This window comes from Strix aluco, chromosome 5 (genome assembly GCF_031877795.1).
Source record: "Strix aluco isolate bStrAlu1 chromosome 5, bStrAlu1.hap1, whole genome shotgun sequence".
NCBI lineage: Eukaryota > Metazoa > Chordata > Aves > Strigiformes > Strigidae > Strix > Strix aluco.
This window is the reverse complement of record NC_133935.1, coordinates 29,815,403-29,829,562: the sequence shown is the minus strand read 5'-3', so window position 1 is coordinate 29,829,562 and position 14,160 is coordinate 29,815,403. Positions and strand designations below refer to the sequence as shown.

The 14,160-nt window shown below is 40.5% G+C and overlaps 1 protein-coding gene across 1 annotated transcript in view; it reads left to right on the top strand.

Annotated features, from left to right (window-relative positions):
- MYH9 (myosin heavy chain 9) overlaps positions 1–14,160 on the top strand; it is a 74,228-nt gene that overhangs the window by 50,056 nt on the left and 10,012 nt on the right. The window contains exons 14-28 of the mRNA XM_074826538.1: positions 793–966; positions 1,539–1,653; positions 4,014–4,207; positions 4,503–4,624; positions 4,997–5,066; positions 6,009–6,169; positions 6,879–6,987; positions 7,934–8,065; positions 8,698–8,904; positions 9,424–9,561; positions 10,055–10,178; positions 11,028–11,199; positions 11,775–11,987; positions 12,436–12,580; positions 13,103–13,309. Of these exons, the coding sequence (XP_074682639.1) occupies positions 793–966; positions 1,539–1,653; positions 4,014–4,207; positions 4,503–4,624; positions 4,997–5,066; positions 6,009–6,169; positions 6,879–6,987; positions 7,934–8,065; positions 8,698–8,904; positions 9,424–9,561; positions 10,055–10,178; positions 11,028–11,199; positions 11,775–11,987; positions 12,436–12,580; positions 13,103–13,309 (2,283 nt within the window). The remainder of the gene's footprint in view (positions 1–792; positions 967–1,538; positions 1,654–4,013; positions 4,208–4,502; positions 4,625–4,996; positions 5,067–6,008; positions 6,170–6,878; positions 6,988–7,933; positions 8,066–8,697; positions 8,905–9,423; positions 9,562–10,054; positions 10,179–11,027; positions 11,200–11,774; positions 11,988–12,435; positions 12,581–13,102; positions 13,310–14,160) is intronic.

Here is a 14,160-nt window from a genome sequence, read left to right as displayed (position 1 = left end):
AAGAAATGGCTGCGCTAATTTTGTCATTGAGCACATAACCCCTACCCATAGACTGGAACTAGCTTTCTAGATTTTTGTAATCCTCTACTGACACTGTGGTATGCTTAGAAGCAGAAGTGAACAGTTTCCTCTTTGTCTGAAAGTATGTCACCAATAAATCTGTTGGTATCAGTTCTGTAGGAAATATTGCATGAAAGCAGACCTAGTCAGCCACTTTTTCCTCTCGCAAAATTGTCTTCATTTGTGTAGATCTGCATAGTGCTAGATGTATGTGTGGCTTACTATAAGTAGTGTGAACTTCCTTACTTAACTGTAAGTGTGATGAGAAGCTGTGAATCTCTCTTGCTTTCATTCCGCTCTAATGAAACTTGGAAATTTGTAAATTTAATACTAGATGTTCCAATAGTAAGGACTAGTTTATGAAATATTCTATGGTCTTCTGTGTTTAGACACCTGGATATTTGGAGAACAGTGTGATAGTGTTCTTTCTATTAAAAAGATTTTTTTTTTCCATATAAAACAACCTAGACAAATGTCATGGAAGAGACCTTCTCATAAAAATGTTCAGAATTCAGATGAGGATTTTGAAGAATTTTTAGTGATTTCTATTAGTATGGAAGTAGTTGAACTGATACCACACAACAGGTGAATGTGATGGGGATCAGGCCTAGGTGTCCTGTTTGGTAGCTTTTGGTTTTTTTTGGTTTGTTTTTTTTTTTTTAGCCATCTAAAGGTGTTAATTTTTGGTGTAGTCATGTATGTAATGATGTTTTGATGTTTCCCTTCTTTAAGGCTGGGCCTCCTGGTATACTGGCCCTGCTGGATGAAGAGTGCTGGTTCCCAAAAGCAACAGACAAAAGTTTTGTGGAAAAAGTTGTACAAGAGCAAGGCACCCACCCCAAATTTCAGAAGCCAAAACAGCTGAAAGACAAAGCTGACTTCTGTATCATACATTATGCTGGCAAGGTAAAGAATTAGTAGCTAAAATGTGAACATTGGAATATCTGCTGTATTTTCTAATGCATAACCACTGCTTCTTAGAAATGGCTACTTATCAAAATGTCTGCCTATGGGAATCCAGTGGAAGATTTCACGAAGTTGTTCCATTGCTGTGGACCTTACAGGGCCTAAGGGAATTTGCCTGCAAGTAATACATGTATAGTTGAAGACATGTCAAACTGACACCAATTTTAATTTGTTCTCAGTGACTTGGTGAGATTGGAGATACTTTTCAGAAACTTGCATCGAGACTTCATCACCAAAAATGATGATGCAGTTGGTTTTTGTGTCACACTCTGGGTGGTGCAAACTAGTATTGCAGATCCATTCCCTTTACTGACAGAACAGAACATGCAGCTGTTTGTTAGGGTTTGAAATTTGTAGGTATGCTTGCTTAGATGGCAAATCCAAGAATGATTAGGTAACCTGTTGTTGATTGTGTAAACCTCAGTGCTACTTTTGTAGACTTTACAGGATCTTGTTGCACCTTGTGCTGCAGAAAATCCCCCCAAGTTTCTTGATGTGCTTATCTTCTCCAGGTGGATTATAAAGCAGATGAATGGCTGATGAAGAACATGGATCCACTGAATGATAACATTGCAACTCTTCTCCACCAGTCATCGGATAAGTTTGTCTCTGAGCTGTGGAAAGATGGTATGTAATTAAACTTAATCTCATTTGTTTTCTCATGTTTTATGTGGAAGAGTTTGATCATCAAAAGTCTGTGAGCTGTGTTGCTTTTTCCCCTGAAGACTAAGCCACCAAGATGAGGATTATCTGGAACATCCTTTGCTTAGATCATGGTATTTCATTAAAAGTTCACTGTAACTCTAGAGAAAAGTTCACTTGCATCAGCATATGTTAAGCTTGCTGCAAAGATGGCAATTCTTTCCTGAAACCAAGAATGCCAGGGTAAAGTACGAGTGCACCATTATGTCCCAGCAGCTTGCACAGCTGCTATACTCAAACACAAGATCTGAGGTTGAATCTATGTTTTCAGTCCTGCAACTAGTCTGTTCTTTCTGCAGTGTTGTTGAATATTTTACTCTATCTTCTCTGGGTTTATTTGCTTTTGAGTCTTACTGTTGCTGTCACTTTCTGTGGTGGGTTTTCTTTGACGTCTCTGTCTGTTGCAGAGATGCAGAACGTTCAGAGAGCCTATTTCTATCAACACTTTCCTATTCTTCATCTAGAACCAGGTGACTGAGAAACCCAGCTGTTGTCATGTGTGTAATGCATCCTAGAACCATGCAAGAAATGCTTCCGTTAACTTCTCTTTGTCTTTTTGTCATACCTGCTTGTCTGTCTCGTTCATTTCCTCTGCTTTGTGCTAGTAGCTCCTCACGGACTTTAAAACAAAAGCAAAACTCACCTTGCAAGTGGATACAAGAAAAATATGGACATATTCAGGTGCTAAAGGTTGCTCTTGCAAGACTTGCATAGGAATAGCTAAAAGTAAATCCCTGTCAACTGCTTGAACGTAGAGCTATTAAGGCTCTATTTCTTGCAAGATTTGGAAGGAAGATTTCTGAGACTGCGTTTAAACTGAAATCCAGTTTAACATTGATTCTAGTATTGAGATTTGACTTCAGCTGCTGATCATTTAAAAGAAAGTTAGTTTGGCAAAGGAACTTGTGCTGTATGAAAAATGGCTGTCAGCAACTTGTGCCTTACAAGGCCTTTGTTGTGTGAGACTCCTTTTGGACTTGAAATGTCAACTGAACCACATCTCATAAGTTCTCATTTGTTATTCTTAGCTGGATCTTCTGTTGCAAGTGACTGTCCTTTTTGCTATCTTGATGTAGATTGCAGGGCTCAAGATTTGTAAGAGGATTGTTCCATCTGCAATCTGGGACACTCTTCTGTGGATTTCCCTGTGATGTCATATAGTAACATAACCTTCTTTTCTTTCTGATAAGACAACCTTGACCCTATTCTAACAGCTGCTCTAGAAGTGAGCAGTTCTAAACAAATATTAGCTGTAAATCAGAGCATCCTTTATTGTTTCTTCTTTGGTAAGTGTTTCTCTTAGCAGTTTTTTTTAATCAGAAGCCAGTTGAGCACAAATTGATGTATTTTCTGAAGTGAAGATTGGGAGCCTGAGTGTAGTCATCAGCCAACCACTAAAGATAAAGCGAAGTAGTAGCTTGAAGCCTTTAGTAAAAATGTACTGAGGGTGTGGAAATTTACAGCAGTACAGTTGGTTTTGGTTGGGTGGGTGAATTTTTATCTCCATGTAGAAGAGCAATGGGAAAAAGTGATGCTTTAGTTTCTTCTTGCCCCTGCTACTCTCAGATCTGACCGACTTCTGTTGAAAAAAGGGATCTGTGGAGTGCACCCATCAGGGCGATAGCTTCATCAGTGCTTGCATGTCACCGTGGCATAATGGAGAAACTGTTGGGGCAGGAAGTTTTGACTTTCTCCTAGTGGTATTGTCCATGTCTCTGTCATAGAATACTTGTACTCCAAAAATAACTCAAACTGGTATCTTGAGGTTTGGTTTCTATCATGCCTTTTACCATGTTTGCTGAGTTTACAAGTAGATACAGCTTTTCTGATCACTGGTCATGGCAATTCTGCTTCTAATGCAAGAGTGAAGCTGGGCTTTTTCTCTAACTGCAGCCCCTTTTGGGTCAGAGTAAACCAGTAGTTGACTCTGCTGGGCTAGCAGCTAGAACTCTTGGTTTGTTGTTTTTCATTGTAACCTAAGCAAGCAGAAGCATCTGAAACTCACCTCTAGATTGCACTTCCAGAGCATCAGTAGAATATGTTTGGGAGTAAGTTTGACTCCATCACTCAAACTTCCTGTAGTGAGCTGTTGCTTTTTTTCCTTTCCTTCCTGCTCCTATCCCTGCACAAAATCTGTACAGGAATCGACATCTATGTAAAGATGAAGCAAAAAGGATCCTGCAGCTCCTCTCATTTATCCTGTTCTACCCAGATGTTCTTTGTATGTTCCAATGCTTCCTTTGTTTGTGGCAGAATTTTAACACTCTTTCTTGTGCTCTCTCTAGTTGACCGTATTGTTGGACTGGATCAGGTAGCTGGTATGTCAGATACAGCATTGCCAGGGGCCTTTAAAACCAGGAAGGGTATGTTCCGAACAGTGGGACAACTCTATAAAGAACAGCTGGCTAAACTGATGGCTACCTTGAGGAACACCAACCCCAACTTTGTCCGTTGCATTATCCCCAACCATGAGAAAAAGGTAAAGACAGTTCTAACAGTGCAGCCCATGCAGTCTTACCTGGGCTTCCTGGGGCATGTGGCTGGGTTGCTACCTTTTGTCAGGTTTTGCAAGAGATTTTATAGACGTCCTGTTTTATTTAGGTCATCCTAAATAATTGTATACTTACAAAAATTTTGGAGACAGGTCCTTGCAGTTCTTGTTGCTTCTAACTGGAAAAGAGAGAACTGGCTGCTTTACAAAAAAGAGGAGGCAAGGGGTAAGCCCCTCTTATAAAAGCTTTGTGGTATTTATAAAATATACTTTTCCTCACTAGGCTGGAAAACTAGATCCCCACTTGGTCCTCGACCAGCTTCGCTGTAATGGAGTGCTGGAAGGAATCCGTATTTGTCGTCAGGGTTTCCCCAACAGAGTTGTATTCCAGGAATTCAGGCAAAGGTAAGGCCTAGAAAAGAATCTGAAGCAGTCTTTATCCTGGCAAAGTTAAGACATAAGCACAAAAATGGAAGTATTTTATTGCAACTAGATTGTCACTGTTTTCAAAGGCAGCACATCTGTCCCTCAGTATTCTCTATCACAAAGCCTCCCAAAAGCATCTTTGACTTCTCTAGTAAGCATGTAGTTAAGGTGAGGCGTAGAGGACCCCATCTAAGACTGCTGCTTCATAATCTGTCTAGAAGTGCAATTTTTTCCTTCTAACAAGACCATAAACTGTCAAAGTCATGATGGCGTAGGAACGCATTACTGATTTTTTTGTTTGTTGTTTTCAAATATACTTGTGTAACTAGTCTAATGTTTTCTCCTTTTCAGATATGAAATCTTAACTCCAAATGCAATTCCCAAAGGATTTATGGATGGAAAGCAGGCTTGTGTGCTGATGGTAAGACATCCCATAAACTCTACTTGAATAGAATAAACTTTATGGGTGTGATTTGGAAATTGGAGTTGTGCATGTTAAATATCTTATACTCACAGACCAAAATTCCAAAGTCAGATGTTTTATCTGAGAGAAGGAGGGTGCAAAACCTTTGTCTTGACTTCGGAGATGGAGGCTTTTGACTAGCATGAGGTTTGATAATCCTGGGCAGAAGATCTTTCTGTTACCACTTTGCGATGCCAGCAGTATTCATATAATCAAAATGCTTAGAAGCATTTTGGAATCAAAATGCTTATGTTACCTTTAGCACATGCTTAAAGTATGAGCTTCAACAAACTTTTTGTAATGGCTTGCTGATGAAAAATGCGAGTGAAGGCATTTCTGCAGAATTGCTTGCTTCAAAGGGAAATCTGTGGCTCTGTAGCTTGAAGGCTAGGAGAGACTGAATTGAATTCGACTGTGAGGGATTCCCTTTTCTTCTGTCTTTCTACCTTATTCCTCTTAACTATTATAAGTGTTGACAGCAAATTCTTTAAAGGACAGGAAAGTTGGTTGGAGTGCCTTTTTCTGACAAAGATTAGGCCTGGGAAAAAATAAATAGAGGGGATCAACAGATGTGATTCCTTTTGGAAAGGAAGAGGGCTATTGGGACTAGGCATATGTTCCTCACAGTATCCTTGTAGTTCTGGGTACTTGATGTGGTGGTGTATTAAACAATGCTTTCTGTCATATTTTCTGTCTCTGGTCACCTCTGTTTCATGCTGTGCTTGGCTGAGCTCCAACTCCTCTAATTGGGACAGGACTTTATTGGGAACTAGCAACTTTGGTCTGAGTGGCTCATTGTAGGGAAGGGTTATCTTACAGGCATGACACACAAATATGTTTCGTGATTTTTCACATGAAGCAGTCTTTGCAGGAGATGAATTCTTCTCTCTCTCATTTTAGATCAAAGCATTGGAGCTGGATTCCAACCTTTACCGAATTGGACAGAGTAAAGTGTTTTTCAGAGCTGGAGTCCTTGCTCATCTTGAAGAAGAGAGAGACCTGAAGATCACAGATGTCATTATTGGCTTCCAAGCATGCTGCAGAGGCTACCTGGCTAGAAAGTAAGGACCATATTTTGTAAAGTACATTATAAACGTGTATTTCTCCCATTCAGGTATAAGTTTCTCTTCAGAAAAAGCTGACTAGAAATTATTTTTTGTCAGGAAGGCCACGATTTATTTGTTGTATATAACGTTGATGGTGGTTTAGGTTTTTCTGATCTCTGCAATGCTGGACTTCTGGCACCTGTGAGAAACTCTGTGTGTTTCTATCCCATGTACTACCAGAGCAGTAAAGTGTATTCCTCTCTATAGAAATACTATGCGCCAGGCAAAGATTTTGACAGAAGTGCTGCAACCTGCAAATGTGAAAATGAAAAGGTCTTAGTACAATACTGATCCAGGAGGTGTAGGATTTCTCTTAAGGTATTAGGTACAGTTCTAAAAATAAAAGCAGTATCAGTCAGATTGGCAGGAAAACACACCTCTGTTTCATATCTTCCTTTTTTGAAGTTAAAATGGTGAGGCTTTTCAGATTAGAAGACATTAGGGAAAAACTTAATTAAATAGGAAATTGAATAAAGGAAAGGATAACCGCTCTTACCTGAGCAGAGAAGACTAGAAAAAATAGAGAAAGTTTACTAGAAATGTTGCTGGTTTTCTAGGAGGAAACCGTCTAAAGTAAAAATTTAGAGGTATCTAAGAAAGGGCTTGGTGGAGAGAATTGTGTGCTGCTGTGGGTTCCTTTGTCTGACCTCCACTTACCTTGCAGAGCCTTTGCCAAACGCCAGCAGCAATTGACAGCCATGAAAGTGCTTCAGAGGAACTGTGCTGCCTATTTGAAACTGCGGAACTGGCAATGGTGGAGGTTGTTCACCAAGGTAATATTTTTTTCCCTTTGCAATTTTGACAGTTCGGTTGCAATTTCAACTTCTCAGGTTGAACCAGACCACAAAAATCACTTCCTCTACCATTGGGCTGGCTTACAACTACACCTTGATTCATTTAGGCAGAGAATATCATAGCATATTTTGTAGCTACACAGTATGCCTGCATAAACCAAGTGCAAGACTATATCCAAGTAATGTTGTAGAAAAGCAGAAGTCATCTTTTAATGCTTTACACCTGAGAGGAGTAAGAGGATCACTTGCTTTGGTGGTATGACACTTCAAAGAGTCAACATGGCTAGTCAATTTAGCTAGCCAAAAATTGTTAATATGGGGATGGCTTATCTCTTTCTCCACAGTTGTAAAAGCAAAGGAAAAGCACTGAGGTCTGATCTTGATGTTAGACTTGTAGATACTTTACCTTTATAAAAATGAGCACATGAAGAAATGGTTTTTCTTCTAAATGTATGGGATTTCTTGCTTTTAGCCATGAGACTTTGCAGCTAAATGAGAGTTGAGAGCAGAGTTTAAACTTTTTACTATGAAATGGCTTCTAAGGGTTTTTGATGGGAGAGCACAGAGACAGGTGTTGTTTTATGTTTATTTTGACCTACCTGTGAATTTCCCTACTGTATGGCAACTTTTTTATTCTTCTGTTATTACTACTTAGCCCTTGAGGGTCTGGAATTTACCCATCCTTTTTCTGATGCATCCCATTCTAGAGGAAAAGTTGGGCAGGCAGAAAGTGTGTTATTGGCAGAGTAGGTGATATCTAGTCCTCTATGATCCTCCCAGTGTTCACAACAAAACAACTGGTCAGTCCTTCAAATATGACACTTCTCTAAAATGTTGTTTTATTCAATGGTTATCAAGTATAGATCATTTCTTTGTGTTTTCTTTGTTCCTTATGCACATCTCATTCCCTTGGTTTCCCTTTCAGGTGAAGCCCCTTCTGCAAGTAAGCAGACAGGAAGAGGAGATGATGGCCAAGGAAGAAGAACTAATAAAGGTCAAGGAGAAGCAGCTAGCTGCAGAAAATAGACTGAGTGAGATGGAGACCTTCCAGGCCCAGGTGAGTTTGCAAATATGTGTAAAAGTTATTTTCTCTGACCTGGCCAACTGCTTGGGAGCATCTCCTTTGCTTTATTGGTCTAATGGACAAGCTGCAGGATTCCAACTTGTTGAAAAATGTGACTTGGCTGCCATCTTGTTCAATTTCCCTTGCCCTTCCTCCCACCTCCGTTCCTCCAGCATTTTGTATGGTGACTGTCTATTGCCCTTCTATATAGCTGTTATGCAAAGTCTCCTTTGGCTGAGTATTATAGCGAGCTGGTTGAATTCACCCTCATCATTGATGGAACCCTTTTTGTTTGGCACACAGAAGGTGGCAGCAGGATTGTTCTTCTGTAGGGCTGATAATTGTTTGTGTTACTTTTGTAGGGGAAAACTAGGCACTGTCCTTATTTCAAATGGTCTTGAGAAATCTGTTAAGGCTAATGTGGTTGCAGTGCATGGTTTGTGTAGGAGAACAAACACTTAAAAGCTATGTTTTGATATTTAGCTTTTGATTAGCAGCAGGAGACTGCTGCAATGTTTAAGACTGTAACTGTGGAACACTGGAGCACATAACTTCACTTAACACGGACTGCTAAGTGCTTTGGTAAATTGGAGCTTGTTTTATTTCTGCCTTTGTGTCCAATGTAGCTAATGGCAGAGAAGATGCAGCTGCAGGAACAGTTGCAAGCAGAAACTGAACTCTGTGCTGAAGCTGAGGAGATAAGAGCCCGCCTGACAGCAAAGAAACAAGAACTGGAGGAGATATGTCATGACCTGGAAGCAAGGGTGGAGGAAGAGGAAGAACGGTGTCAACATCTGCAGGCTGAAAAGAAGAAAATGCAGCAGAACATCCAGGTAATGCCTTAGGAATGCTGCCTCTTGTCAGTAAAGAAGATAGTAAGGGTTAGGGTGGTTCTTTTGTCTCAGCTTGGAGGGAAACAGGAAAAAGAGAACAATAAAAAAAAAAGGCATAGAAAAATCTATCTGTGGAAATATCAATAGAACACAGCGATCACTGGGATTCTGGTGCTGAGCCTGAGGGGTTCAGTCAGTCATCTGGCATGAGCTGTTTCGTTCTTGAAGATGATGGCCACTTGTTAAATAATTAGACAAGTCTTTGCTTAAACCAGGTGTTTTAGGAATGGTAGCATTCTTCTTTGCAAAATAGCATTGTTTATTCTGTTAGAAAACTTGTCTGTTAGAATGCAGTGTGTTGCACTAAGTCATGATAGAGGTGTCACTTCTGGAAAGTACTAATAATGTCTTGAAAGAAGGGTAAAGAAACCTTCCAAGTTCTAGTATTGTTACTGTGCTGTTACATTGATTAGTGAGCAGCACTGACAAATGCCTTGCTTTTCTGTGGGTATTTTGAAGGAACTAGAAGAGCAGCTTGAAGAAGAGGAAAGTGCAAGGCAGAAGTTGCAACTAGAAAAAGTGACTACAGAGGCCAAATTGAAGAAACTGGAAGAAGATGTGATAGTTCTGGAAGATCAGAATCTCAAACTGGCTAAGGTAGGACTCCTGCAGCTTTTTACACAGGCTAAATATGCACAGGTGTTTCTCCTGGAGCCACTCACCAAAGGCTGACCTTTCCCATATTGCGGGGAAATTTATGAATTAATTCAGTCTTGTCTTTGACAAGCCTGACCTGAATTTTTGAAATTAGCTGCTTGCCTGTATTCTTTACAAGTCAGTATTGTGTGATACTTAAATAGCCTCGACTAAATAACAATCTATGAGCAAACGTTTTCTGATGACTTGATACTGTTTGGCATAGCAATATATTTCATAAACAGACTTCCCTTTCACCTTTGGAAGGGCTGTCAAAGACAGATCTTTATTTAATTGAACACTACCTGTAATTGTGAAAGGATATCTTTCATTCCAAGTTTCCTTGTAGCAGGAGTAAGCACTCATGACATTGACATCTTGAAGCATAGTCAGCTCTGGAAACATCTCCTGTAATTCCAGTAACTGCTTTCACACTACCTTCTCAATTCTGCAGGAGAAGAAACTGTTGGAAGACAGAATGTCTGAATTTACAACAAACCTGACAGAGGAAGAGGAAAAGTCTAAGAGTTTAGCCAAACTCAAGAATAAGCATGAGGCCATGATCACAGACCTTGAAGGTGGTTTTCATTTGTTGGTTTGTTTTGGTTTTTTTTTTTTAAAAGGCAGATCCTGCAGAGGACTTACCTGTTTAGCTTTAGGTGGTTTCTTGTAAAAATTTGTTGAACTTCAGTTTCATTTCTAGAGCTCTAGTCTGCTCCAGTTTCTGAGGGGTTAAAAATTAGTCTATAGTGTGTATGCTATTGATCAGTTTGATAGAGCTGTTCAGTGTCTGGTTGAAGGTTATGTGCCTTAAGGTTATGTGCCTTGTCAGCTGAGCCCTTGATCTAAATAAAATCCTCTCCAAAGTAGCAGGCCAATGGAGAAGAGAGGCTGGTTTTCTTTCTTCACCTGCTGTGGAAGTGTCTCCACTTCTCTACTTCCAGCAGCATCAATCTGTCAGGGTTAGTGCTGTTTCTGGTATACTGTTTGCACAAGTTCTTCAGAGTTCAAGCTAGAGGCTCTTCATCTGGAGACTGCCCAGGTTAACACAGCAGGAGCCAGGTGATTTAGTTTCGGTAAAGGGAGAGCAGACCTTGTGTTGAGCACTCATTAAGTGATGCTGATGCCTGGGTGGTGTGGGTGTTGGGAGAGAGTGGCATTGTGCTGGCATTATTTACTACAGTGAAAGGAGGGAAGGAGGTTTGGCTGTGAGATGAGAAAAAGGAAAATTGCCCAGTCATGTTTTGAGGGCAAAATGCAGGGGCAGTTGCACGTATAGGTCCTGACAGAATAATGCACTCCAGCTCCAGTTTGGACAGTTGTATTATTAGGAAAGAAACTATTGCTTAGCTTTATTTTCTCTGCTCATACAATGTTCTTTGAGCACGTGTTGTTCGTGTAACTTAATGTGTCCCAATCTCCATCAGAACGTCTGCGACGTGAAGAAAAGCAGAGACAAGAATTGGAAAAGACTCGTCGAAAGCTTGAAGGGGACTCCAGTGATCTGCATGACCAGATTGCTGAGCTGCAGGCTCAGATTGCAGAACTCAAAATGCAGCTGGCCAAGAAGGAAGAGGAGCTGCAGGCAGCCTTAGCTAGGTGAGAACCTGACCAGCGGTATTCAGAGACCACAGGCTGGGGGAAGTATTTCTTGTCTTGTGTTACTTTGGAATAGGGACTAAATGGAATCTGTGGCTGTTGTATTTCAGCCTGTGGATTGTTAAGATCCACGTCCTTGGCATCAGAGTTCTTTGACTGCTGCTCATTGCCACATTCTCTGTACAGAGCTAGACTGTGAATGTACTGTGCACAGCACATTTCTCACTGGAGCAGTACGATTTCAGAAGGGGTTAAAAAGTAGTGGCAACACACTGTCTGGTAGTTGCTATGTTCATCTATTCAGTAAAGTGTCCAATTTTCAATGTAAAATGGTGCTTTCTCTTCTGCTTTATTTTGTTGTCAGTCTCTCGCTGTCCCCTTCTTTAATCATCCTCTCTAAAGTACTGGGAAATAGAACTTAGAATTTGTACATGATATATGGATCAAACTTTAAATGTAATATTGTAGAGCTGACCAATACCAGCTTTTTTCTTGATTATTCTTGATAGGACAGGTGGTTTCAATTTACATGTGGTTTAAATCTGGCTCTGACCAAAACCCTATGTTGAACACAGGGTGGAAGAAGAGGCAGCTCAGAAGAACATGGCCCTGAAAAAGATCAGGGAACTCGAATCCCAGATCACTGAGTTGCAGGAAGACCTGGAGTCAGAGAGAGCATTCAGGAATAAAGCCGAAAAACAGAAGCGGGATCTGGGAGAAGAGCTGGAAGCATTGAAAACAGAGCTAGAAGATACGCTAGATTCTACAGCTGCTCAGCAAGAGCTCAGGTAACTCCAACTTGCTTACTTGGTTTTAGTTTTGACTCCTTTAATATGTGTTGCCACAAGCAGTCTCTTACCAAAGCAAGTCTTTGCCTTTATCAGGGTAGGCTGGTTAGCAGCCCCAGTGACTACAGAAGCAAGTAGTGTGCAAGCAGTAGTCAAGACTGCATTACCTCACCTGATGTAAGAAAGTTAATTTGCTCCCTAACCATAGTGTTAGTGATACCCCTGAAACATTCATACTTTTGGGCTATTACTACTTAGCCTGAAAGTAATGCTACTAGTTTGCACCTAAGAAGAGTGCAATGCTAAGTTCTAACTTGGAAAGGTGTCTTTATAGCTTGTAGGGCTAAACAGACCTTGGCATTTTTCTGCGTTAGTGATGCTGTTGGTGGATATACACATCTGTTTGCTTATTTTCTTGGCATCTAAATGGAATTCGTGAATTTTGCAGGTCAAAGAGAGAACAAGAAGTAACGGTTTTGAAGAAGACCCTTGAAGATGAAGCAAAGACTCATGAGGCTCAGATCCAAGAGATGAGGCAAAAACATTCACAAGCTATTGAAGAGCTGGCAGAGCAGTTAGAACAAACCAAACGGGTATGTGGAACAGAAAACACAAGGCCAAAGCAGTCAATCTCCCTGAAATGGTGGCTGCTTTATGAGTGTCTTAAAGCTGCAGAAAAAACATGAAGTGTTCATAATACAAGGCTTCTGATACACGTGCTCTTCTTCCCTTGGTAGATCAATTTTCACTATGAAGCATGTATGAAGTTGTTTTAAATAGTTGCATTCATTCTTTTTGCCCATCAGGCACATCAGACTGCATAGCCAAGACATTCTTTTCACTTCTAGCACTTGTTGACTTGTACAATCTTTAATTTGGAAATCTGATGGTGCAAGACTATCTCCTGTATTGTTTTCTTCTCTGTTCAGTTGTCTCCTGCTTATCAGTAATAGGCTGTTCAAATTGGTTTTTTTCTGAGTAAACAGTCTACTACTTAGCTGCTAAACATGCAACATTAGCTTGCTTGTTGGAAAAAAAAATGTACTCAGTGGAAGGATCCTGCCATATCTAAAGTCTAAGGGGTTTTGCTGTGGTTTTTTTTTTTTCCTCTTCAGGTGAAAGCAAATCTTGAAAAAGCAAAACAAGCACTGGAAAGTGAGAGGGCTGAACTGTCCAATGAGGTGAAGGTTCTTCTGCAGGGCAAAGGGGATGCTGAGCACAAGCGGAAAAAAGTAGATGCTCAGCTCCAAGAACTGCAGGTGAAATTTACAGAAGGCGAAAGAGTAAAGACCGAACTGGCTGAGAGGGTTAACAAATTGCAGGTGAGTTGCATGGGTTTTCTTTAGGTTCTGATTCAGCCCAGGGCTGGAGAGAAGAGGTTGTAGGATGGTACCTCCACATAGCTAGTTCAAAAATCTTCTTCCTCCTGAGGATAAAGTTCCTACAAAAAGCAAATCCATAGTTTGCTTCCCAAGGAGTATGCAAACTCCTTCACTCTTTGCCAGGGCAGGACATTTGGATTGATGTCTGTTATCATGAGCAGCCCTGAGAACGTGAAGTTGCCATGTGAATTTTATAAGCCTTAAAGTATTAGTATGTCTGCTCCCCTTCAACATGCAGCAGCTCATACAGTACCGTTGTGTAAACATGCAGCTGCTTGTGGACCTAGAGTGGCACTGACAGGCTGATGATTGTGTAACTAATTTGGAAGACAGCATCTTGAATCTTTTTAACGTGGTTGATGGTGATGAGGGGTGGCTCAAGGATGATGTTGAAATTTGGGGTTTTCTCCTCCTTTCTTCAAGGGGACAACGGAGCATTGTCTTCTGCCTTCTCCTTTATGGAAGGTTGTCATTAAAAGTTGAGCACTGCCGGTATGTGCACTATCTTTTGGAGCGTGAAAATGTAATTTTGAGACTCTGGATATAGTCCTGAAGCAGATAGTATAAAATCAAAGAGAGTTAGTTTAATAGAAGCTTTTAAAATTCTTGCCAGCTGTCTAAAATCTCATATAGGCCTTAAAAAAACCAAAACAACCAAAACCAGAAGACTGTTGCAACAGAGGTGATCCCAGGTAAAAATCTCTTTTTGACTTCTCGTATTTCATTCCTGGGACTTTGGAAATTATGCATTCATTCCCCTGAGAGACTACACACATGCCTTACTGTTGAGA